The following is a 24276-nucleotide window of genomic DNA, read 5'->3' as shown; positions in this document are numbered from 1 at the left end:
CCTGTGCGGATATCTGCCTCTACCTTCTCCTTCTCTACTATGCTCTTCTTGGATTCCGGATCTGCAGGAAAATTTTTTTTGGCCTCTCTCATCAACAGGTTCTACGTTCCTGTGACCAGTCTCGCCAGACCCCTCTACATCTATTGTTTTTACAATAAAAGATTGGACTGTCTCGTACGTTTCCACACAGAACCCCTCCTAATTTGCATCGGACCTCATCACGGAAAAATTGAGTTTTTTTTCCTCAGGTTCTTTGGCCCCAAGAAGAGGGGGAGACCCAAGGGGGGGGGTACTGTTACGCCGAGCGCTCCGGGTCCCCGTTCCTCCCCGGAGCGCTCGCCTCATCTTCGTTGTTGCAGCGCCCCGGTCGGATCCACTGACCGGGTGCGCTGCGGTCCCGCCTTCAGCCGGGATGCGATTCGCGATGCGGATAGCGCCCGCTCGCGATGCGCACCCCGGCCCCCGTACCTGACTCGCTCTCCCTCGGTCCTGTCCCGGCGCGCGCGGCCCCGCTCCCTAGGGCGCGCGCGCGCCGGGTCTCTGCGATTTAAAGGGCCAGTGCACCAATGATGGTGCCTGGCCCAATCTTCCCAATTAGCTTAATTGGCTCCCACCTGTGCACTTCCCTATATCACCTCACTTCCCCTGCACTCCCTCGCCGGATCTTGTTGCACTTGTGCCTAGTGAAAGCGTTCCCTTGTCTGTTCCTAGTCCGTGTTCCTGACCTCCTGCCGTTGCCCCTGACTACGATCCTTGCCGCCTGCCCCCGACCTTCTGCTACGTCCGACCTTGCTTCTGCCTACTCCCTTGTACCGCGCCTATCTTCAGCATCTTCAGCAGCCAGAGAGGTGAGCCGTTGCTAGTGGATATGACCTGGTCACTACCGCCGCAGCAAGACCATCCCGCTTTGCGGCGGGCTCTGGTGAAAACCTGTAGTGGCTTAGAACCGGTCCACTAGCACGGTCCACGCCAATCCCTCGCTGACACAGAGGATCCACTACCTGCCAGCCGGCATCGTGACAAGATCTATGGACAGGACCAGTATACACCAGTAATATCATCATACATGGAGGAGATCTATGGACAGGACCAGTATACACCAGTAATATCATCATACATGGAGGAGGAGATCTATGGACAGGACCAGTATACACCAGTAATATCATCATACATGGAGGAGATCTATGGACAGGACCAGTATACACCAGTAATATCATCATACATGGAGGAGATCTATGGACAGGACCAGTATACACCAGTAATATCATCATACATGGAGGAGATCTATGGACAGGACCAGTATACACCAGTAATATCATCATACATGGAGGAGATCTATGGACAGGACCAGTATACACCAGTAATATCATCATACATGAGGAGGAGATCTATGGACAGGACCAGTATACACCAGTAATATCATCATACATGGAGTATCCATATGTCTCATATATACAGTACATCCCAGTATAACACACAATAGTCACACATTAGGGTGGTCTCTTCTGTATGTTCTTCACCTATAGAAATATTAATATGTATACTGTATATACTGTATATATTGTAGCCCAGTCCCTGTTCTATGAGATTCCTTGTATTACAGACGGGTTCTCTCCGTGTCCTGATCCCTGGATTCATATCACAGACAAGTGTTATTTCTTCTCGGAAGACAAGAAGGACCGGAAAGACAGCGAGAAAGACTGCGAGGAGCGCAACTCCAGACTGGCCACCGTAACGGAGGGAACAATACTGGTCAGTGACCGGGAACATGGGGGAAGTGATAGAGAAGATGGTGGAAATTATGGGACGTGTATGGGAACCAGTACAGACCAGTCACATCCAGTTCCCCCCCCCCCCAGGGTCTGTCACATCCCCCCCCAGGGTCTGTCACATCCCCGCTCCCCCTACCCCAGGGTCTGACACATCCCGCTCCCCCCCCCTCCAGGGTCTGTCACATCCCGCTCCCCCCCCCCCCCAGGGTCTGTCACATCCCGCTCCCCCCCCCCCCAGGGTCTGTCACATCCCGCTCCCCCCCCCCCAGGGTCTGTCACATCCCGCTCCCCCCCCCAGGGTCTGTCACATCCCGCTCCCCCCCCCCAGGGTCTGCACATCCCACTCCCCCCCCCCCACAGGGTCTGTCACATCCCCGCTCCCCCCCCCCAGGGTCTGTCACATCCCCGCTCCCCCCCCCCAGGGTCTGTCACATCCCGCTCCCCCCCCAGGGTCTGTCACATCCCGCTCCCCCCCCAGGGTCTGTCACATCCCGCTCCACCCCCCCCAGGGTCTGTCACATGCCGCTCCCCCCCCCCCAGGGTCTGTCACATCCCCGCTCCCCCCCCCAGGGTCTGTCATATCCCCGCTCCCCCCCCCAGGGTCTGTCACATCCCGCTCCCCCCCCAGGGTCTGTCACATCCCGCTCCCCCCCCCCCCCAGGGTCTGTCACATCCCCGCTCCCCCCCCCCAGGGTCTGTCACATCCCGCTCCCCCCCATGGTCTGTCACATCCCGCTCCCCATCCCCCCAGGGTCTGTCACATCCCCGCTCCCCCCCAGGGTCTGTCACATCCCGCTCCCCCCCCCCCCAGGGTCTGTCACATCCCCGCTCCCCCCCCCAGGGTCTGTCACATCCCCGCTCCCCCCCCCCAGGGTCTGTCACATCCCGCTCCCCCCCCCCCCAGGGTCTGTCACATCCCGCTCCCCCCCCCCAGGGTCTGTCACATCCCGCTCCCCCCCCCCCAGGGTCTGTCACATCCCGCTCCCCCCCCAGGGTCTGTCACATCAAGCTCCCCCCCCCCCAGGGTCTGTCACATCCCGCTCCCCCCCCCCCCCAGGGTCTGTCACATCCCGCTCCCCCCCCAGGGGTCTGTCACATCCCGCCTCCCCCCCCCCCAGGGTCTGTCACATCCCGCTCCCCCCCCAGGGTCTGTCACATCCCGCCTCCCCCCACCGGGGTCTGTCACATCCCCGCTCCCCCCCCAGGGTCTGTCACATCCCGCTCCCCCCCCCCCAGGGTCTGTCACATCCCGCTCCCCCCCCCAGGGTCTGTCACATCCCGCTCCCCCCCCCCCAGGGTCTGTCACATCCCGCTCCCCCCCCCCAGGGTCTGTCACATCCCGCTCCCCCCCCCCCAGGGTCTGTCACATCCCGCTCTCCCCCCCCCCCCAGGGTCTGTCACATCCCCGCTCCCCCCCCCCCCCCAGGGTCTGTCACATCCCCGCTCCCCCCCCCAGGGTCTGTCACATCCCGCTCCCCCCCCCAGGGTCTGTCAGATCCCGCTTCCCCCCCCCCAGGGACTGTCACATCCCGCTCCCCCCCCCCCCCCCAGGGTCTGTCACATCCCGCTCCCCCCCCCCCCCCCAGGGTCTGTCACATCCCGCTCCCCCCCCCCCCAGGGTCTGTCACATCCCGCCCCCCCCCCAGGGTCTGTCACATCCCGCTCCCCCCCCCCCCCAGGGTCTGTCACATCCCGCCCCCCCCCCCCAGGGTCTGTCACATCCCGCTCCCCCCCCAGGGTCTGTCCCATCATGCTCGCTGATATGGAATGGTCCTTATTGTCCTTGTCCATGGACCCGTTTTCTCCTCCATTCTGGGGCCGTCTCTCTATTTATATGGTAAATGTCACCGTATGATGGGACGTATTGTACGGCTCTACAGTATATGTGGGCGCATTATAATCCTGTTTTATTACTCAGTCATGTCCTGATATTATTGTCTTATACAGAGGTTGGTGACCACATAATACTGTACACCGTCATGTCCTGATAATATTGTCTTATACAGAGGTTGGTGACCACATAATACTGTACTCAGTCATGTCCTGATAATATTGTCTTATACAGAGGTTGGTGACCACATAATACTGTACACAGTCATGTCCTGATAATATTGTCTTATACAGAGGTTGGTGACCACATAATACTGTACTCAGTCATGTCCTGATAATATTGTCTTATACAGAGGTTGGTGACCACATAATACTGTACTCAGTCATGTCCTGATAATATTGTCTTATACAGAGGTTGGTGACCACATAATACTGAACTCAGTCATGTCCTGATAATATTGTCTTATACAGAGGTTGGTGACCACATAATACTGTACTCAGTCATGTCCTGATAATATTGTCTTATACAGAGGTTGGTGACCACATAATACTGTACTCAGTCATGTCCTGATAATATTGTCTTATACAGAGGTTGGTGACCACATAATACTGTACACCGTCATGTCCTGATAATATTGTCTTATACAGAGGTTGGTGACCACATAATACTGTACTCAGTCATGTCCTGATAATATTGTCTTATACAGAGGTTGGTGACCACATAATACTGTACTCAGTCATGTCCTGATAATATTGTCTTATACAGAGGTTGGTGACCACATAATACTGAACTCAGTCATGTCCTGATAATATTGTCTTATACAGAGGTTGGTGACCACATAATACTGTACTCAGTCATGTCCTGATAATATTGTCTTATACAGAGGTTGGTGACCACATAATACTGTACTCAGTCATGTCCTGATAATATTGTCTTATACAGAGGTTGGTGACCACATAATACTGTACACCGTCATGTCCTGATAATATTGTCTTATACAGAGGTTGGTGACCACATAATACTGTACACAGTCATGTCTGTCACGGCGAGCGCTCCGGGTCCCCGCTCCTCCCCGGAGCGCTCGCAGCGTTTACCTGCTCGCAGTGTCCCGGTCAGACCCGCTGACCGGGAGCGCTGCGCTAGTGTCTCTAGCGGGGATGCGGGACGCGCCCGCTCGCGGTTCGCATCCCAGCCTGCTTACCCGACCTGTTCCCTGTTTGTCCAGTCCTGGCGCGCGTGGCCCCGCTCTCTGCGATTTAAAGGGCCAGTGCGCTGCTGATTGGCGCCTGGCCCAAATTAGTAACTTCACCTGTGTACTGGTCTATATTACCTCACTTCCCCTTCCCTGTATTGCTGGATCTTGTTGCCATTGTGCCAGTGAAAGCGTTTCCTTGTGTGTTCCTAGCCTGTGTTCCAGACCTCCTGCCGTTGCCCCTGACTACGATCCTTGCTGCCTGCCCCGACCTTCTGCTACGTCCGACCTTGCTCTTGTCTAATCCCTTGTACCGCGCCTGTCTCAGCCGTCAGTCGGGGTTGAGTCGCTATCGGGTGGAACGACCTGGGGGTTACCTGCCGCAGCAAGTCCATCCCGCTTTGCGGCGGGCTCTGGTGAATACCAGTAACCCCTTAGACTCCGTTCCCCTGGTACGGCCCACGTCATCACCTCACTGACACAAAGGATCCACCACCAGTATCCTCACAGTACCCGGATCCTGACAGTAGATCCAGCCATGGATCCCGCTGAAGTTCCTCTGCCAGTTGTCGCTGACCTCACCACGGTGGTCGCCCAGCAGTCACAACAGATAGTGCAACAAGGCCAACAGCTGTCTCAACTGACCGTGATGCTACAACAGTTACTACCACAGCTTCAGCAGTCATCTCCTCCGCCAGCTCCTGCACCTCCTCCGCAGCGAGTGGCCGCTCCCAGCCTCCGTTTATCATTGCCGGACAAGTTTGATGGGGACTCTAAACAATGCCGTGGTTTTCTCTCGCAATGTTCCCTGCATTTGGAGATGATGTCGGACCAATTTCCCACAGAACGGTCTAAGGTGGCTTTCGTGGTTAGTCTCCTGTCTGGGAAGACCTTGTCATGAGCCACACCGCTCTGGGACCGCAATGATCCTGCTACAGCCACTGTCCAGTCCTTCTTCGCTGAGGTTCGTAGTGTCTTAGAGGAACCAGCCCGAGCCTCTTCTGCCGAAACTGCCTTGCTGAACCTGGTCCAAGGAGATTCTTCTGTGGGCGAGTACGCCATCCAATTTCGTACCCTCGCCTCCGAATTATCTTGGAACAATGAGGCCCTCTGCGCGACCTTCAAAAAAGGCCTATCCAGTAACATCAAAGATGTACTGGCCGCACGAGAAATCCCTGCTAACCTGCATGAACTTATTCATTTGGCCACCCGCATTGACATGCGTTTTTCCGAGGAGCTCCATCAGGATATGGACTTTGTTCGCACGAGGCGGTTTCTCTCCCCGGCTCCTCTCTTCTCTGGTCCTCTGCAATCTGTTCCTGTGCCTTCCGCCGTGGAGGCTATGCAAGTGGATCGGTCCCGCCTGACCCTACAAGAGAGGACATGATGCCGCAATGAGAACCTATGCCTGTACTGTGCCAGTACCGAACATTTCTTGAAGGATTTTCCTATCCATCCTCCACGTCAGGAAAGACGCACGCTGACTCCGCACAAAGGTGAAACAGCTCTAGGTGTGAACTCTGCTTCTCCACGCCTTACTGTGCCTGTGCGGATTTCTTCTTCTAACTTCTCCTTCTCAGCTGTGGCCTTCTTGGATTCTGGATCTGCAGGAAATTTTATTTTGGCCTCTTTTGTTAACAGGTTCAACATCCCAGTGACCAGTCTCGCCAGACCTCTCTTTATCGCTTCAGTTAATGGAGAAAAATTGGACTGTACTGTGCGTTACCGCACAGAACCCCTGTTAATGTGCATTGGACCCCATCACGAAAAAATTGAATTTCTGGTCCTCTCTAACTGCACCTCTGAAATTCTCCTCGGACTGCCTTGGCTCCAACGCCATTCTCCTACCCTTGACTGGACCACCGGGGAGATCAAGAACTGGGGTTCTTCTTGCCACAAAAAATGCCTCACGTCTGCTCCCAGTCCCGCCAGTCAAACCCCTGTGGCTCCTCCGATACCAGGTCTCCCCAAGGCCTATCAGGACTATGCCGATGTTTTTTGCAAAAAACAAGCAGAGACTTTGCCTCCTCACAGGCCTTATGACTGCCCTATTGATCTCCTTCCTGGTACTACTCCACCCCGGGGCAGGATCTATCCTCTATCTGCTCCTGAGACACAAGCCATGTCGGAATACATCCAAGAGAATTTAAAGAGGGGATTCATTTGCAAGTCTTCATCCCCTGCTGGAGCGGGGTTCTTCCTTGTCTCCAAAAAAGACGGCTCCTTGCGGCCGTGCATCGATTACTGCGGTTTAAATAAGATCACTATAAAAAAACGCTATCCCCTGCCTCTTTTTTTTTTTTTTTAAACTTAGATTTTATTAATCATTTTCCAAGATATTACATATGTTAACAATAAATGTAATATGGTTACAACATTTAAGCAAAGTGCGCTGAAGCGCTATTGTAACATATCAAAAGAACATAACCACAATAACAAACAGGTACTAAATAACATACCGAAATAGAAGAGGCGAGCTCCATGGGTGCTGGTTGTCTTTAGAGGGGGTAAATGTCAAGGAGTAGCAAAGCATTACGAGATTTTATATCTGAACAGTAATATGCGGGCCACTCAGCCACACATCCCATCTCCACAGAAAATGAGATAATCTGTTCTGGGAGTCAGCAATCTTGTATTCATGCCAACAATTGTTGTTGACTCCTACAATAACCTCCTTTAGTGAGGAGATTCCCGGAGAATTTATGAGCTATCTTTAATCTAACTGTTAGTAACGTATGTAAGATAATTGTTCTATGATGGTGGGAGAAGGAGTTAAGATCAATATGTAGTAGTGCCAGTGAGCTATTTAAAATGACTGGAAATCCACAGATTGTAGACAGAAATGTACCTATCTTCTTCCAGAAGGTTAATAAAGGTGGACATGACCACCATATGTGGGACATATCACCCTCACCCCCCACACCTCCAACAACAGCCGGATGAGTCAGTGAATTGAGCCAATCTCCTGGGAGCCAAATACCACCTATACAGGAGTTTTTTTTAGTATTCTCTAAATGGTTAATACATTTAGACAGTGATAGTAATGTGGAATGTGCTTGAGACCATTGCTGATCCGAAAAATGTACTCCCAGTTTCTCCTCCCACCTTGATTTGTAGTCGTCAGGCAAGGAAGAATAAGAATCTAATAGGATGGAGTAGCAAAACGAGATTCCCTTTAGGGTAGAAGTAGGAGAGTCCAGCCAAGTAGCTAATAATGTTGGTGAATGTGAGGACTGTAAATCCAGGGTCAACAGTAAGTGTCTTACTTGTAGGAACTTATAAAATTCCCTATTGCTGAGCTCACATTTGGTTTTAATATAGTTAAAAGATGTAAAGTTACCATCCACCCAGAAGTCAGCCAGGGAGGTTAATCCTTTTTCTATCCAGTTAGTGATATTCAGATCTGGAATTGCTGCTTCTATGACAGTACAAGGGTTTGAAGAGGGTTGTACGTGAAACATATGTTTAGGGTTTACACACGAGTTCCATAGGTGCATAATAGCGCCCACTGTGGGATGCTTATGGGATGGATTTTGATTGAATAGGTGTGCCGCTGTTAATATGTTGCGTAAAGGGTGCCTTCCCACTACAGTCGATTCTATGTGCACCCAATGTTTAGACAGATCATTCAACCAAAGAGGTTTAAGTTGATCCAGAATTACCGCTCTGTAGTATTGAAGTACCGAAGGACATCCCACTCCCCCTTTGCGGAGTGATTTATATAAGATGTCCGCTTTGACTCTGGGCGGTTTATTACCCCATATATATTTCATTAGGATAGATTGCAGGTTTTTTAAGTAGGCCATCGGGAGAATTATGGGAACATTGCGAAAAGTATATAAGATTTTAGAGAGTATCATCATTTTAATTGCTGCCAATCTACCCAGCCAGGAAATACCCGCTGTGGATAGATGAGATACAGTGTGTTTGATTTCTCTTAGCAATGTTACATAATTATCATAGAAGAGTTCGGATATAGGAAATGATAGCTGAATACCTAGATATTTTAGCCAGGAAATCGACCAACAAAAGGGAACCGCTCTTTAAGGCGGTTAACTTGTTTGACTGGTAATCCTAAATTTAGTATTGGGGATTTAGTTTCGTTGATTTTATAGTATGAGGCATCTCTAAAATTGGATAGTATTGTACTGATAGAAGGAAGGGAAATTTCAGGGTTTGAGCAAAATAGGATTACGTCATCAGCAAATAATCCTATGCGGTGTTCTCTATCCCCTATTTTGAGTCCACTAATGTTGGGGTCAGTTCGTATTTTTTCTGCCAGGGGTTCCATGAGCATGGCGAATATTAAGGGGGAAAGGGGGCACCCCTGTCTAGTGCCATTGGTGATAGGGAATTTATGGGAAAGGAAACCAGATGAGTAAACTGAGGCCTTAGGAGCCGAATATAAAGCCCCTATAGCTGTTTGAATGTGACCCACCAGTCCAAATTTCGTTAAGACTGAGTTAAGAAACCCCCAATGGACCCTATGGAAGGCCTTCTCTGCGTCAAGTGATAACAGCAGAGAAGGAACTTTGCGGGTTTCAGCTTCATAAATGAGATCTATAAACCTGCGCGTGCCATCTACTGTGTGCCTATTTTTTACAAAGCCTACTTGATCCCCACCAATCAAAGCAGGGAGAATATTGTTGAGCCTATTGGCTATAATTTTCGCATAGAGTTTCAAATCATTATTTAAGGGGGAGATAGGGCGGAAATTTTCGGGTTTGTCTGGGGATTTACCTGGTTTTGGGAGAGTTACTATTAGAGCGTCGAGCATTTCGGGGAGGGTATTCCCTGTGCTAAAAATGTGGTTATACATCAGGCACAATTGAGGTGCTAAAATGTCAGAACATTTTTGGAAGTATTCCCCTGTGAATCCATCTGGGCCTGGGGATTTGTTAGATTTCAAAGAGGAAATAGCAGTCGTGATTTCTAACGAAGTAATAGGTGCGTTTGTGGACATAAGGGCGTCACTATCTACTACTGGCAGTGAAATTGAGGACAGAAAATTGTTGATAATCTCACTATTAGGTTGTGGGGTATTAGGGTCTGTTTTCAAATTATATAGATTAGTATAGTATTCAGCGAAGGTGTCGGAGATTTTTTGGGGATTAATGATTTTCCCCAATCTGTCACATCCCTGCAGAATGCGCTGATTAAGGGTGCTTTTGCTGATATTTAAAATGCTAACACACTGTCCCTTCTAACATGTTTCGCCACCAAAGTGACGTCTTCAGAGGTTAGGGAACAATGGCTGTAAGAACGGCGCGTAGAGGGTTTATATAACCTCCCTTACCAAAGTCACAGCCCCTTCCTGTGTTTAACCATCCAATAGGGAACTATCAATAAGATTGGCAGTTCACCTACCCAATTGCCAGGATTATTAGATTAGCCAATCACAATGATGACACCTGGGCAGGTACTTACCTCCCCAGGTATACGTTAAATTACCTGTCTATCTTCCCCAACTGTAATCTGGTAGGTCAATTCATTAACACTCACGGAACTCCGTCAGTTCCGGTCCCTTCTGCGCTAAATCACGGCAGATCCCTAATGCGCCTGTGTAAAAAACCACGCTTGCGCTCTAGATTGTAAACAAACAACGTCACCACGTAAACTAGCGCATGCGCCCGTCCACCAGTCAATCGCGCATGCGAAAAAACTTAAAAAGTAGAACGTAGTGGCCGGAATCAAAGCGCGCATGCGGGAAAACTTAGAACTAGAAGGGTAGTGACTGCAGATTAACATGCATACGGGAAGACTAAGTTTAATGGGTACTCACTAATAATGGCTTAAATCCAACCTAAAAAAGTTCTGTTAATCACTGTATCAGAACCAATGTAAATATTCTTTTTACAACTATGGATCCATTACAAGGTAAGTATGTCCCAATCAAAAAAAGGGGGGGAGGGGCAGGCAACTGTCAACCATATAGGATTTACTTGTAAAATATTGTGTACAAAAGATTAGGATTGACGATGCTCCGTATACAATACTAGATATAGTGGGTAATAAACCGAATATACTACATACATCTACCTTTATTGTGTGTATGCCCCATACTATATACTGGACCATTATTCAAGGATCGATTGCTGGCCAGCAATAAATCCTGAGTGGACCTTCACAAATCAAGTTGCAGTGTGAAGGGATTAATGTAGCAAACTCAATGATTTATAAAAATATAAACATACAAATACTTTTTATAAGTATTTTTATAAATCATTTTTGCTCAGTCCCTTTGGGCTGAGTTGAGGTATAAAATAAACATATGTTTAGTCCACCCCTCACTAGGGTCATTGATCCTTGTGATCATTAATTTAGGAGCGTGGTCAGACCCCCTCATAATACCTATAGTAGCAGAGGTTATTCTTTGGAGTAGCCATTTGTCAGTGACAATGAAATCTATACGTGAGTAAATTTGATGTGGATGGGAGAAGAAAGTATAATCCCTCTCGCTTGCATTAAGCACTCTCCATGTATCATACAAATCCTCCTTAAATAGCACATTATATAGGGCGGTGATTTATCCATCATAGGGGACATAACTTGGTTAAAGTCTCCTAGCAATAGTAAAGCACCATATTTATGTTTATGAATGATTTCTAGCATTCGGGAAAAAAATGTGTTCTGTTTTTTATTGGGAGCGTATACGGAGACTATTGTGAATCTCTCATTGTTGATAATGCAGTTTAGTAAAATGTACCTACCATTAGGGTCGCAAACAGTGTCAATTAGCTGAAAGGCTACAGTGTTTTTAATAGCAATCAGAACCCCCTTTTTTTCCCTAGTATTTGGCGTGAAGAAAGTAAAGGGGAATCTTTTGTTTTTAACTCTGATGGTGTCGGATTCTAGAAGGTGTCTTTCCTGAGCGCAGACTATATCGCATTTCAGTCGGGAACACTCACTCCAGAACAGAGACCTTTTGAATGGGCTGTTTAGTCCCTTGACATTCAATGACGATACTTTAAGTACCATGGTGTATATTAGGGAGAACGTGGGTGAGCAGGTCACTTACCCCAGCCTGGAACCAGTACAGCATTAAGGGAATTGAGGCATTTTGGAAAGATGGAGCGCCCGTGGAGTCGCATATAGTGAAAAACAACAAAAAGAAACAACAGTAAGTAGAAACACGTATCATTTGTTCAAATTGAACCTGCCAGTACCTATTGTAATACATAGGCTAGGCTAGTGAGGGGAGATAGTGAACAGGGTATCAGACTAAAAATGAGAGAGTACACCAATTATAATGCACTCTAGTAAAAACGTAAGTATGGTATTCAAAGAATCCTGAATAATATCTCAGTTTACCAACCTAAATGATCAAATATACTTCCCTGAGAAAGTACGTCTCATTGCATTACATAACCAGTGCTAAGTTTCTATATAAGTATGAAGGAAATAAACATACTCTACTATATAGAGAAACAGTAGAAACTTATACTAAGTGTTTAGCAGATAACAATCAGTTCAAGTCGGAAGGTCACATAGATGGTCAGAGGCTGGAGATCTGGGTTGGGAGTTCATTGAAGAAGAATAGTTCTTGGTCGATGAGGGTCCCACTTTTTTCCAATCCTGTGTCAATGGTTCAGCTCTTCTTTTAGCAGGAGTTTTTTCTTTGTCTGGGATTGACCACTTCTCTATTAGTTTTAATGCCTCTGAAGGGTTGCGTAGTTCATGAGTGGAACCATTTTTAGATATTAGGAGTTTGACCAGAAATCCCCAGCGGTATGGGACACCTTTGTCTCTCAAAATATTAGTTGAGACAGAGAAGGCTTTCCTCCTCTTCAAAGTGGCTGCAGATAAGTCCGCAAATAAAGATATTTGAGAAAAGCGCTCTGGAAGAGTTGGCGGTTTCCTGGCCTTCCTGAGTATTTCATCCTTGAAGGGATAGAAATGCAGTCTCGCTAGTACGTCCCTAGGCACGATTGCTGGTAAATGGGAAGGTTTAGGTATCCTATGTACTCTGTCTATAATCATGTCCCTTTGGTCCGCTTCAGGAATGAGAATGGTGAAGTAATCAGTTAGGAATTCTTTGATGTCAGCTGCTTGCACAGTCTCTGGGATGCTGCGAATGCGGATATTATTTCTGCGTGATCTATCTTCTAAATCCCCAAGTTTAAGCTTGACTGCAAACATATCTTCTTTTAGTTCGTTTTGATCATCCACCATAGCATTGTGGGCCTCCATGAATTCGCCCATTTTTTCTTCCAGGTGGCTTGTTCTTTTGCCAATAGTAGTAACTTCCTTCGCTAAAGAGCTTAAAGATGTCATAAAGTCTTTTTGAAGGTTTTCTCTAAATTCTTGGAATAAAGATCTCATTGCAGCCTCCATATTAGGTGGCAATTCAGGGTCATCTTTAGGTTGGTGGGAAGCCATCTGGACTGGAGGAGGTGAGGGATGAAGGCAACACTGGTACCAATTAGTGTTGAGCGGCATAGGCCATATTCGAATTCGCGAATATTCGCGAATATATGGACGAATATTCGTCATATTCGCGAATATTCGCATATTCGTAATGTTCTCGTTTTATTTTCGCATATGCAAATATTCGCGTGTGCGAAAATTAACATATGCGAAAATTTGCATATACAAAAATTAACATAAGCTAAAAATCGCATAAGCGAAAATTATCATATGCAAATTTTCGCATATGCGAAAATTCGCACACCAGTCTCACACAGTAGTATTAGAGCCTTCTTACACCACATAAGCTGGAAGCAGAGAGGGATGATCACTGTGATGTGTACTGTGAAAAAAAAAATATACGAATATTCGTAATTACGAATATATAGCGCTATATTCGCGAATATTCGCGAATTCGCGAATATGCGATATTCGCGAATAAAATTCGAATTGAGAATATTCGCGAGCAACACTAGTACCAATGAAGATAGTTTTTCAGGCGGTGAGGTAGTGTTTTCCTTTTTTGCACCTGGTAAAGAAGTTGTCCCTCCTGACGTAGGTGAGTAAAACTTGGTGAGTTTAGTAGGTGCAGTTCTCCTACCCCGTCTAGCGGGCATAACTTGTCATGAACAGTCCTTTAATATAGGTGTTTAGATAGTGAGGTGGGAGAGAAGCGGGAAACTTGAGATGGTGGTTATAAGAGATTCAAGTGCAGTCTTCTCATATGCAATATCACCCTCTAGTGGCAGAAGGTGGGAAGCACAGCAGTACCTTTAGAAAAAGATTTTTGTAGGTGGCTTGAGCATTACATTGAAATGCACACGGTTCTCAGTGTATAACTGTAGGTGCGTTCTTTCCGTCTAGAAGGTTATAAGTATTTAGTGATAAAAGTTTTGTATGCAAACTGGGTCTTCAAAGCTAATATCCAATAGGCTCAGCGCAGTATAGATCAGTCAATGAATGCAATCCTCTTCAGTTTATGGGTACAACTAGGTGCATATAGACCATGAACAGAAAATAACTGGATAAAGTAAGATGAGCATCACAATAAACTCTGATTTAACTCCACCATCTAGTGGAGAAAGATGGGTAGTGCAGGAATAAAGATAATGGTGGTTGTCTGTAACTGATAAGCTGACATTAGAAAAAGTAGATTGAGTCTTTTGTATGTCAAATGTTATATAGTAATGTCCTCTTGGTATATGCCACCTCAATATCCAGGGGGTTCAATACACTACAGCTTGCTTGAGGATCCCAGCTCCTTTAAAGCGGTATAAATCAAGGTTTGGTATCTTTTAGATGGAAGAACAGCACTGTAATGGCGGCTCCGGGCAAGAGGAAGCCCTAAAATGGTGGTGCCACTAAATGTGCTGTACAATTGCCCCCTCTTCTCTTTCTCTTTATTCTTTTTCCCTTCACCTTCCACCAGACAGTACCTTTATGGTTGCAGTGGTCTTTAGACAATGCGCCTCTTGGGCGCTGGATCGCCGAGTTCGCGGGCGCCTGTAGAGGAGGAGGTATCTCAGGTTATGGCGTCCTCACTCCGCTCACGCAGGCCGTCTCCTTCTCCCAGCTCCGCAGTCAGCCACGAGTCCCCTCCCGGCTCTCCTCTGATCAGGACCCGAAACACGCAGCCTCTACCTGGTAAGTGTTATCTGTGCAGGGCACCAGGCAGCTGCGCCGGCTCTTTTTATCTTCTGTAGCCGGGACGGAGCAGCGGGAAGATGGCGCCCGTCCCCTCTCTGAGGCTCTGCCGCCGTCTCGCTGTTGCAACTGCTGAGGACCCTGCAGCGCCAATCTAAGCAGCCCGGAGAGTTCCTCTGTGCTTGGGGGTGAGACTGATCGGTGCCGGTCAGATGCAGTCGGTTGAAAGCCGGTGTTAGCCGCGTTTTATTCAGGATGGGAGAGGGAGCTTGTCAGCCATGCGACCTCTCTCCTCGGCGGTTAGCCACGCCCCCCCCGCCTCTTATCTCGGAACTGTTTGACCGCCTTCGTGGCGCTAACATCTTCACCAAATTGGACTTAAGAGGTGCATATAATCTCATCCGCATCAGGAAAGGGGATGAGTGGAAGACCGCATTTATTACCAGAGACGGACATTTTGAATATCTGGTTATGCCCTTTTTGGCTCTGCAATGCCCCCGCTGTCTTCCAGGACTTCGTGAATGAAATATATCGGGATTTGTTATATACCTGTGTTGTGGTTTACCTGGACTTCTAGCCTCGAAGAAAACCATCGCCATGTCCGTCTAGTGCTCCAGAGACTCCGTGAAAATCAATTATATGCCAAGATGGAGAAATGTCTCTTTGAATGCCAATCTCTTCCCTTCCTCGGTTACCTAGTCTCTGGCCAGGGACTTCAAATGGACCCAGACAAACTGTCAGCCGTTTTAGATTGGCCACGCCCCTCTGGACTCCAAGCTATCCAACGCTTCTTGGGATTTGCCAATTACTATCGACAGTTTATTCCGCATTTTTCCACCATTGTGGCTCCGATTGTGGTCCTAACCAAGAAGAACACCAACCCTAAGTCCTGGCCTCCCCAAGCGGATGTGGCATTCAATCGTCTCAAAACTGTCTTTTCTTCTGCTCCTGTACTCTCCAGACCTGATCCATCAAAACCCTTCTTGCTGGAGGTGGACGCCTCCTCGGTGGGAGCCGGAGCTGTACTCCTACAAAAAAACTCTACTGGACATAATATTACTTGTGGTTTCTTCTCTAAGACCTTCTCTCCGGCGGAAAAAAAATTACTCCATTGGTGATCGTGAACTTCTGGCCATTAAACTAGCCCTCGAGGAATGGAGGCACCTGCGGGAGGGATCCAAATACCCGATTGTCATCTACACGGATCACAAGAATCTCTCGTATCTCCAGTCTGCCCAACGTCTGAACCCACGCCAGGCTAGGTGGTCGTTGTTTTTTGCCCGTTTTAACTTCGAGATTCATTTTCGCCCTGCTGACAAAAACATCAGGGCTGACGCCCTTTCTCGTTCCTCTGATGCCTCCGAAACGGAAGCCCCCCTGCAACACATTGTACCTCCTGAGTGCCTGGTCTCCTCTGCTCCAGCTTCTATCAGACAAACTCCTCCTGGAAAGACTTTCGTCCCTCCACGCCAGCGCCTCAAGATCCTCAAATGGGGACACTCCTCTCACCTCGCCGGCCATGCTGGCGTCAAGAAGTCCATCCAACTCATCTCTCATTTATATTGGTGGCCTACCCTGGAAGCAGATGTTGCTGATTTTGTTCGGGCCTGTACAGTCTGTGCCCGGGACAAGACTCCTCGCCAGAAGCCTGCTGGTCTCCTTCATCCTTTGCCTGTTCCTGAGCAGCCATGGTCTCAAATTGCCATGGATTTTATTACGGATCTGCCTTTATCCCATGGCAACACAGTCATCTGGGTGGTCGTTGATCGTTTCTCCAAGATGGCACATTTTATTCCACTTCCAGGCCTTCCTTCAACACCACAGTTGGCGAAGCAATTGTTTGTGCACATTTTTTGCCTTCACGGGCTTCCTACGCATATCGTCTCGGATAGAGGCGTTCAAATTGTATCGAAATTCTGGAGGGCCCTCTGTAACCAATTAAAAATCAAATTAAATTTCTCGTACTCCTATCATCCCCAATCCAATGGGCAAGTAGAGAGAGTTAATCAGATCCTTGGTGACTATTTGCGACATTTTGTTTCCTCCCGCCAGGACAATTGGGCCAATCTTCTACCCTGGGCTGAATTCTCGTACAATTTCAAGAACTCTGAATCCTCCGCTAAATCCCCATTCTTTGTGGTGTATGGTCGTCACCCTTTGCCCCTCCCCCCCTTCCCCCACTCCCACTTCTTCTGGTTTGCCAGCTGTTGATGAGGTGACCCGGGACTTCTCCACCATCTGGAAGGAAACTCAAAAATCCCTCTTACAGGCCTCATCCCGGATGAAGAAACATGCCGACAAAAAAAGAAGAACTCCTCCTGTCTTTTCTCCTGGAGACAAAGTGTGGCTCTCCGCCAAGTATATCCGCTTCCGTGTCCCCAGTTATAAACTGGGACCACGTTATCTTGGACCCTTTAAAATCAAGAGTCAAATCAATCCTGTCTCCTACAAACTCCTTCTTCCCCCTTCTCTCCGTATTCCTAACGCTTTTCATGTTTCTCTCCTTAAACCGCTTATCATTAACCGCTTCTCTCCCAAGGTTGTCGCTCCAGCTCCTGTCTCCGGTTCCTCAGATGTCTTCTCGGTTAAAGAAATTCTTGCGTTAGAGGTAAAAAAAAAATTCTCGTAGATTGGGAGAATTGCGGTTCTGAGGAGAGGCCGTGGGAACCCGAGGAGAACATCCTCGACAAGGACCTCATTCACAAGTTCTCGGGTTCCAAAAAGAGGGGGAGACGCAAGGGGGGGGGTACTGTCACCCCGAGCACTCCGGGTCCCCGCTCCTCCCCGGAGCGCTCGCAGCGTTTACTTGCTCGCAGCATCCCAGTCAGACCCGCTGACCGGGAGCACTGCGATAATGTCTCTAGCAGGGATGCGACCCGCGATGCAGGACGTGACCGCTCGCGGTTCGCATCCCAGCCTGGTTACCCGACCTGTTCCCCGTTTGTCCAGTCCCGGCGCGCGCGGCCCCGCTCCCTGGGGTGCGCGCGCCGGCTCTCTGCGATTTAAAGGGCCAGTGCGCTGCTGATTGGCACCTGGCCCAAATTAGTAACTTCACCTGTGCACTGGTCTATATTACCTCACTTCCCCTTCCCTGTATTGCAGGATCTTGTTGCCATTGTGCCAGTGAAAGCGTTCCTTGTATGTCCCAAGCCAGTGTTCCAGACCTCCTGCCGTTGCCCCTGACTACGATCCTTGCTGCCTGCCCCGACCTTCTGCTACTTCAGACCTTGCTCTTGCCTAATCCCTTGTACCGCGCCTGTCTCAGCCGTCAGTGGGGTTGAGTCGCTATCGGGTGGAACGACCTGGGGGTTACCTGCCGCAGCAAGTCCATCCCGCTTTGCGGCGGGCTCTGGTGAATACCAGTAACCCCTTAGACTCCGTTCCCCTGGTACGGCCCACGTCATCACCCCACTGACACAGAGGATCCTCCACCAGTATCCGGATCCTGACAATGTCCTGATAATATTGTCTTATACAGAGGTTGGTGACCACATAATACTGTACTCAGTCATGTCCTGATAATATTGTCTTATACAGAGGTTAGTGACCACATTATACTGTACACCGTCATGTCCTGATAATATTGTCTTATACAGAGGTTAGTGACCACATAATACTGTACTCAGTCATGTCCTGATATTATTGTCTTATACAGAGGTTGGTGACCACATAATACTGTACTCAGTCATGTCCTGATAATATTGTCTTATACAGAGGTTGGTGACCACATAATACTGTACACCGTCATGTCCTGACAATATTGTCTTATACAGAGGTTAGTGACCACATAATACTGTACTCAGTCATGTCCTGATATTATTGTCTTATACAGAGGTTGGTGACCACCACTGAGCAGGAATTCTGGATTGGACTTTTCACTCTTGGAACGCATCACGGTAGCGGAACGTGGTCGGGAAGATGGTCTGATGGAAGCGTTGTGTAAGTGACCCCCCCCCCCCCCCCCCATGTGTGACTGTTGTATAGGGGTCTTAGAGATGACCATATGACCTTCTAGAATGAGATCTTCTCCTCAGGAATCTCTGGTGACCATGTTGTAGATCTGGTGGGTGACATTATGGCATCTACATGACTCTGATCACTGAATCTTGTCTCATGTAGGAACGTCACTAAAGGATCAGGAACTTGTGCGAAGATCCATCGCGTCCTCGTGTTACACAACTGTAATGGTGAACTGCACTGGATCTGTGAGCGAGATGTGAGGAATCCATGAGATCTATAACTCACCGAGATGGATGAAGACATGATCCATAGTATATAATGTATCCACAACACCAGATCACATGATCCATACTGTATAATGTATCCACAACACCAGATCACATGATCCATAGTGTATAATGTATCCACAACACCAGATCACATGATCCATAGTATATGATGTATCCACAACACCAGATCACATGATTCATAGTGTATAATGTATCCACAACACCAGATCACATGATCCATAGTGTATAATGTATCCACAACACCAGATCACATGATCCATAGTGTATAATGTATCCACAACACCAGATCACATGATCCATAGTATATAATGTTACGCCGAGCGCTCCGGGTCCCTGCTCCTCCCCGGAGTGCTCGCGGCGTTCACCTTCTTGCAGCGCCCCGGTCAGACCCGCTGACCGGGAGCACTGCATTAATGTTACCGGCGGGGATGCGGCCCGCGTAGCGGGACGCGCCCGCTCGCGGCTCGCATCCCGGTCTCCTCACCCGTCCTGTTCCCCGACGGCTCAGTCCCGGCGCGCGCGCGCGCCGGCTCTCTACGATTTAGAGGGCCAGTGCGCCACTGATTAGCGCCTGGCCCAATTAGTGCTCACACCCGTGACATGTCTTTACAACCTCACTTCCCCTTCCCAGCATTGCCGGATCTTGTTGCCCTTGTGCCAGTGAAAGAGTTTCTTGTGTATGTTCCAAGCCAGTGTTCCAGACCTTCTGCAGTTGCCCCTGACTACGATCCTTGCTGCCTGCCCTGACCTTCTGCTACGTCCGACCTTGCTCTTGCCTAATCCCTTGTACCGCGCCTGTCTCAGCCGTCAGTTGGGGTTGAGTCGCTATCGGGTGGAACGACCTGGGGGTTACCTGCTGCTGCAAGTCCATCCCGCTTTGCGGCGGGCTCTGGTGAATACCAGTAACCCCTTAGACTCCATTCCCCTGGAACGGCCCACGTCATCACCCCACTGACACAGAGGATCCACCACCAGTATCCTCACAGTATCCGGATCCTGACAGTAGATCCGGCCATGGATCCCGCTGAGGTCCCGCTGCCAGTTGTCGCTGACCTTACCACGGTGGTCGCCCAGCAATCTCAACAGATAGTGCAACAAGGACAACAGCTGACCCAACTGACAGTCATGCTGCAACAACTCCTGCCACAGCTTCAGCAACCATCTCCTCCGCCAGCTCCTGCACCTCCTCCGCAGCGAGAAGCCGCTCCCAGCCTCCGTTTGTCCCTGCCGGACGAATTTGATGGGGACTCTAAGCTATGCCGTGGTTTCCTGTCTCAATGTTACCTACACTTGGAGATGATGTCGGACCAATTCCCCACAGAACAGTCTAAGGTGGCTTTCATGGTTAGTCTCCTGTCTGGAAAGGCCTTGTCATGGGCCACACCGCTCTGGGACCGCAATGATCCTGTCACTGCCACTGTCCAGTCCTTCTTCGCTGAGGTTCGTAGTGTCTTCGAGGAACCAGCCCGAGCCTCTTCTGCCGAGACTGCTTTGTTGAACCTTGTCCAAGGAAGTTCTTCTGTGGGCGAATGCGCCATCCAGTTTCGTACCCTCGCCTCTGAATTATCTTGGAACAATTAAGCTCTCTGCGCAACCTTCAAGAAAGGCCTATCCAGCAACATCAAGGATGTACTGGCCGCACGAGAAATTCCTCCCAACCTGCATGAACTTATCCATTTGGCCACCCGCATTGACATGCGTTTTTCTGAAAGACGCCAGGAGCTCCGACAAGAGAAGGACTTTGTTCGCACCAGGCGATTTCTCTCCCCGGCTCCTCTCTTCTCAAGTCCACTGCAATCTGTTCCTGTGCCTTCTGCCGAAGAGGCTATGCAAGTGGACCGGTCCCGCCTGACCCTACCAGAGAGGACTCGCCGCCGTAACAAGAATCTCTGCCTGTACTGTGCTAGTACCGAACACTTCCTAAAAGACTGTCCTATCCGCCCTCCACGGCAGGTAAAACGGACTCAGATTCCGCACAAAGGTGAGATAGCTCTAGGTGTGAATTCTGCTTCTCCACGTCTTACTATGCCTGTGCGGATTTCTCCTTCTGCTAACTCCTCCTTCTCAGCAGTGGCCTTCTTGGACTCCGGTTCTGCAGGAAATTTTATTTTGGCCTCTTTCATTAACAGGTTCAACATCCCAGTGACCAGTCTCGTCAGACCCCTCTACATCTCTTCAGTTAATGGAGAAAAATTGGACTGTACTGTGCGTTACCACACAGAACCCCTGATAATGTGCATTGGACTGCATCACGAAAAAATTGAATTTCTTGTCCTACCCAACTGCACCTCTGAAATTCTCCTCGGCTTGCCATGGCTCCAACGTCACTCTCCTACCCTTGACTGGACCACCGGGGAGATCAAGAGCTGGGGTTCTTCTTGTCTCAAACAATGCCTCACGTCTGCTCCCGTCAGTCAAACCCCTGTGGCTCCACCTATACCAGGTCTTCCCAAGGCCTACCAGGACTATGCAGATGTTTTCTGTAAAAAACAAGCAGAGACTTTGCCACCTCATAGGCCTTATGACTGCCCTATTGACCTCCTTCCTGGTACTACTCCACCCCGGGGCAGGATCTATCCTCTGTCTGCTCCTGAGACTCAAGCCATGTCAGACTACATCCAGGAAAATTTAAAGAGGGGATTCATTCGCAAGTCCTCATCCCCTGCCGGAGCGGGGTTCTTCTTTGTTTCGAAAAAAGACGGTACCCTACGGCCATGTATTGACTACCGCGGTTTAAATAAAATCACCATCAAAAACCGCTATCCCCTGCCTCTAATCTCTGAACTCTTTGACCGCCTTCGTGGACCCAACATCTTCACTAAATTGGACTTAAGAGGCGCATATAATCTCATTCGCATCAGGAAAGGGAATGAGTGGAAAACCACATTTAATACCAGAGACAGACATTTCGAATATCTGGTTATGCCCTTTGGGCTCTGCAACGCCCCCGCTGTCTTCCAGGACTTCATTAATGAAATATTTCAGGACTTGTTATATATCTGTGTTGTAGTTTACCTGGAGGACATCTTGATTTTCTCCTCTAGTCTAGAGGAACACCGTCGTCATGTCCGCCTAGTGCTCCAGAGACTCCGCGAAAATCAACTATATGCCAAAATGGAGAAATGTCTCTTTGAATGCAAATCTCTTCCCTTCCTAGGTTACCTAGTCTCTGGCCAGGGACTTCAAATGGACCCAGACAAACTGTCAACTGTCGGATTTAGATTGGCCACACCTTTCTGGACTCCGAGCTATCCAACGCTTCTTAGGATTTGACAACTACTACCGACAGTTTATTCCCCATTTTTCCACCATTGTGGCTCCGATTGTGGCCCTAACCAGGAAGAACGCCAACCCTAAGTCCTGGCCTCCTCAAGCGGATGAGGCCTTCAATCGCCTCAAAACTGCCTTTGCTTCTGCTCCAGTACTGTCCAGAGCTGATCCATCGAAACCCTTCTTGCCGGAAGTGGACGCCTCCTCAGTCGGAGCCGGAGCTGTACTCCTACAAAAACTCTACCGGACATAATATTACTTGTGGTTTCTTTTCTAAAACCTTCTCTCGGGCGGAAAAGAATTACTCCATTGGTGATCGTGAACTTCTGGCCATCAAGCTAGCTCTTGAAGAATGGGGGCATCTACTGGAAGGTTCCAAACACCCCATTGTCATCTACACTGATCACAAGAATCTCTCGTATCTCCAGTCTGCCCAACGTCTGAACCCTCGCCAGGCTAGGTGGTCGTTGTTTTTTGCCCGCTTTAACTTCAAGATTCACTTTCGTCCTGCTGACAAAAACGTCAGGGCTGACGCCCTTTCACGTTCCTCTGATGCTACCGAATCTGAAGCCCCTCTACAACACATAGTACCTCCTGAGTGCCTGGTCTCCTCTGCTCCAGCTTCTATTAGACAAACTCCTCCTGGAAAGACCTTTGTCCCTCCATGCCAGCGCCTCAAGATCCTCAAGTGGGGACTGGACCACCGGGGAGATCAAGAGCTGGGGTTCTTCTTGTCTCAAACAATGCCTCACGTCTGCTCCCGTCAGTCAAACCCCTGTGGCTCCACCTATACCAGGTCTTCCCAAGGCCTACCAGGACTATGCAGATGTTTTCTGTAAAAAACAAGCAGAGACTTTGCCACCTCATAGGCCTTATGACTGCCCTATTGACCTCCTTCCTGGTACTACTCCACCCCGGGGCAGGATCTATCCTCTGTCTGCTCCTGAGACTCAAGCCATGTCAGACTACATCCAGGAAAATTTAAAGAGGGGATTCATTCGCAAGTCCTCATCCCCTGCCGGAGCGGGGTTCTTCTTTGTTTCGAAAAAAGACGGTACCCTACGGCCATGTATTGACTACCGCGGTTTAAATAAAATCACCATCAAAAACCGCTATCCCCTGCCTCTAATCTCTGAACTCTTTGACCGCCTTCGTGGACCCAACATCTTCACTAAATTGGACTTAAGAGGCGCATATAATCTCATTCGCATCAGGAAAGGGAATGAGTGGAAAACCACATTTAATACCAGAGACAGACATTTCGAATATCTGGTTATGCCCTTTGGGCTCTGCAACGCCCCCGCTGTCTTCCAGGACTTCATTAATGAAATATTTCAGGACTTGTTATATATCTGTGTTGTAGTTTACCTGGAGGACATCTTGATTTTCTCCTCTAGTCTAGAGGAACACCGTCGTCATGTCCGCCTAGTGCTCCAGAGACTCCGCGAAAATCAACTATATGCCAAAATGGAGAAATGTCTCTTTGAATGCAAATCTCTTCCCTTCCTAGGTTACCTAGTCTCTGGCCAGGGACTTCAAATGGACCCAGACAAACTGTCAACTGTCGGATTTAGATTGGCCACGCCTTTCTGGACTCCGAGCTATCCAACGCTTCTTAGGATTTGACAACTACTACCGACAGTTTATTCCCCATTTTTCCACCATTGTGGCTCCGATTGTGGCCCTAACCAGGAAGAACGCCAACCCTAAGTCCTGGCCTCCTCAAGCGGATGAGGCCTTCAATCGCCTCAAAACTGCCTTTGCTTCTGCTCCAGTACTGTCCAGAGCTGATCCATCGAAACCCTTCTTGCCGGAAGTGGACGCCTCCTCAGTCGGAGCCGGAGCTGTACTCCTACAAAAACTCTACCGGACATAATATTACTTGTGGTTTCTTTTCTAAAACCTTCTCTC

The 24276-nt window shown here is 48.9% G+C and overlaps 1 protein-coding gene across 1 annotated transcript in view; it reads left to right on the top strand.

The window, feature by feature from the left end:
- Positions 1-19199, top strand: part of LOC130301112 (early activation antigen CD69-like) — a gene marked incomplete at its 5' end in the record, with an annotated part of 35426 nt that extends 16227 nt beyond the window's left edge. The window contains 3 exons of the mRNA XM_056551603.1: positions 1604-1752; positions 18678-18784; positions 18965-19199. Of these exons, the coding sequence (XP_056407578.1) occupies positions 1604-1752; positions 18678-18784; positions 18965-19076 (368 nt within the window). The remainder of the gene's footprint in view (positions 1-1603; positions 1753-18677; positions 18785-18964) is intronic.
- Positions 19200-24276: the final 5077 nt, after the last annotated feature.

The sequence above is a fragment of the Hyla sarda genome, unplaced genomic scaffold (assembly GCF_029499605.1).
Source record: "Hyla sarda isolate aHylSar1 unplaced genomic scaffold, aHylSar1.hap1 scaffold_1110, whole genome shotgun sequence".
Taxonomy (NCBI): Eukaryota; Metazoa; Chordata; class Amphibia; order Anura; family Hylidae; genus Hyla; species Hyla sarda.
This window is presented reverse-complemented; position numbering and strand designations above follow the sequence as displayed.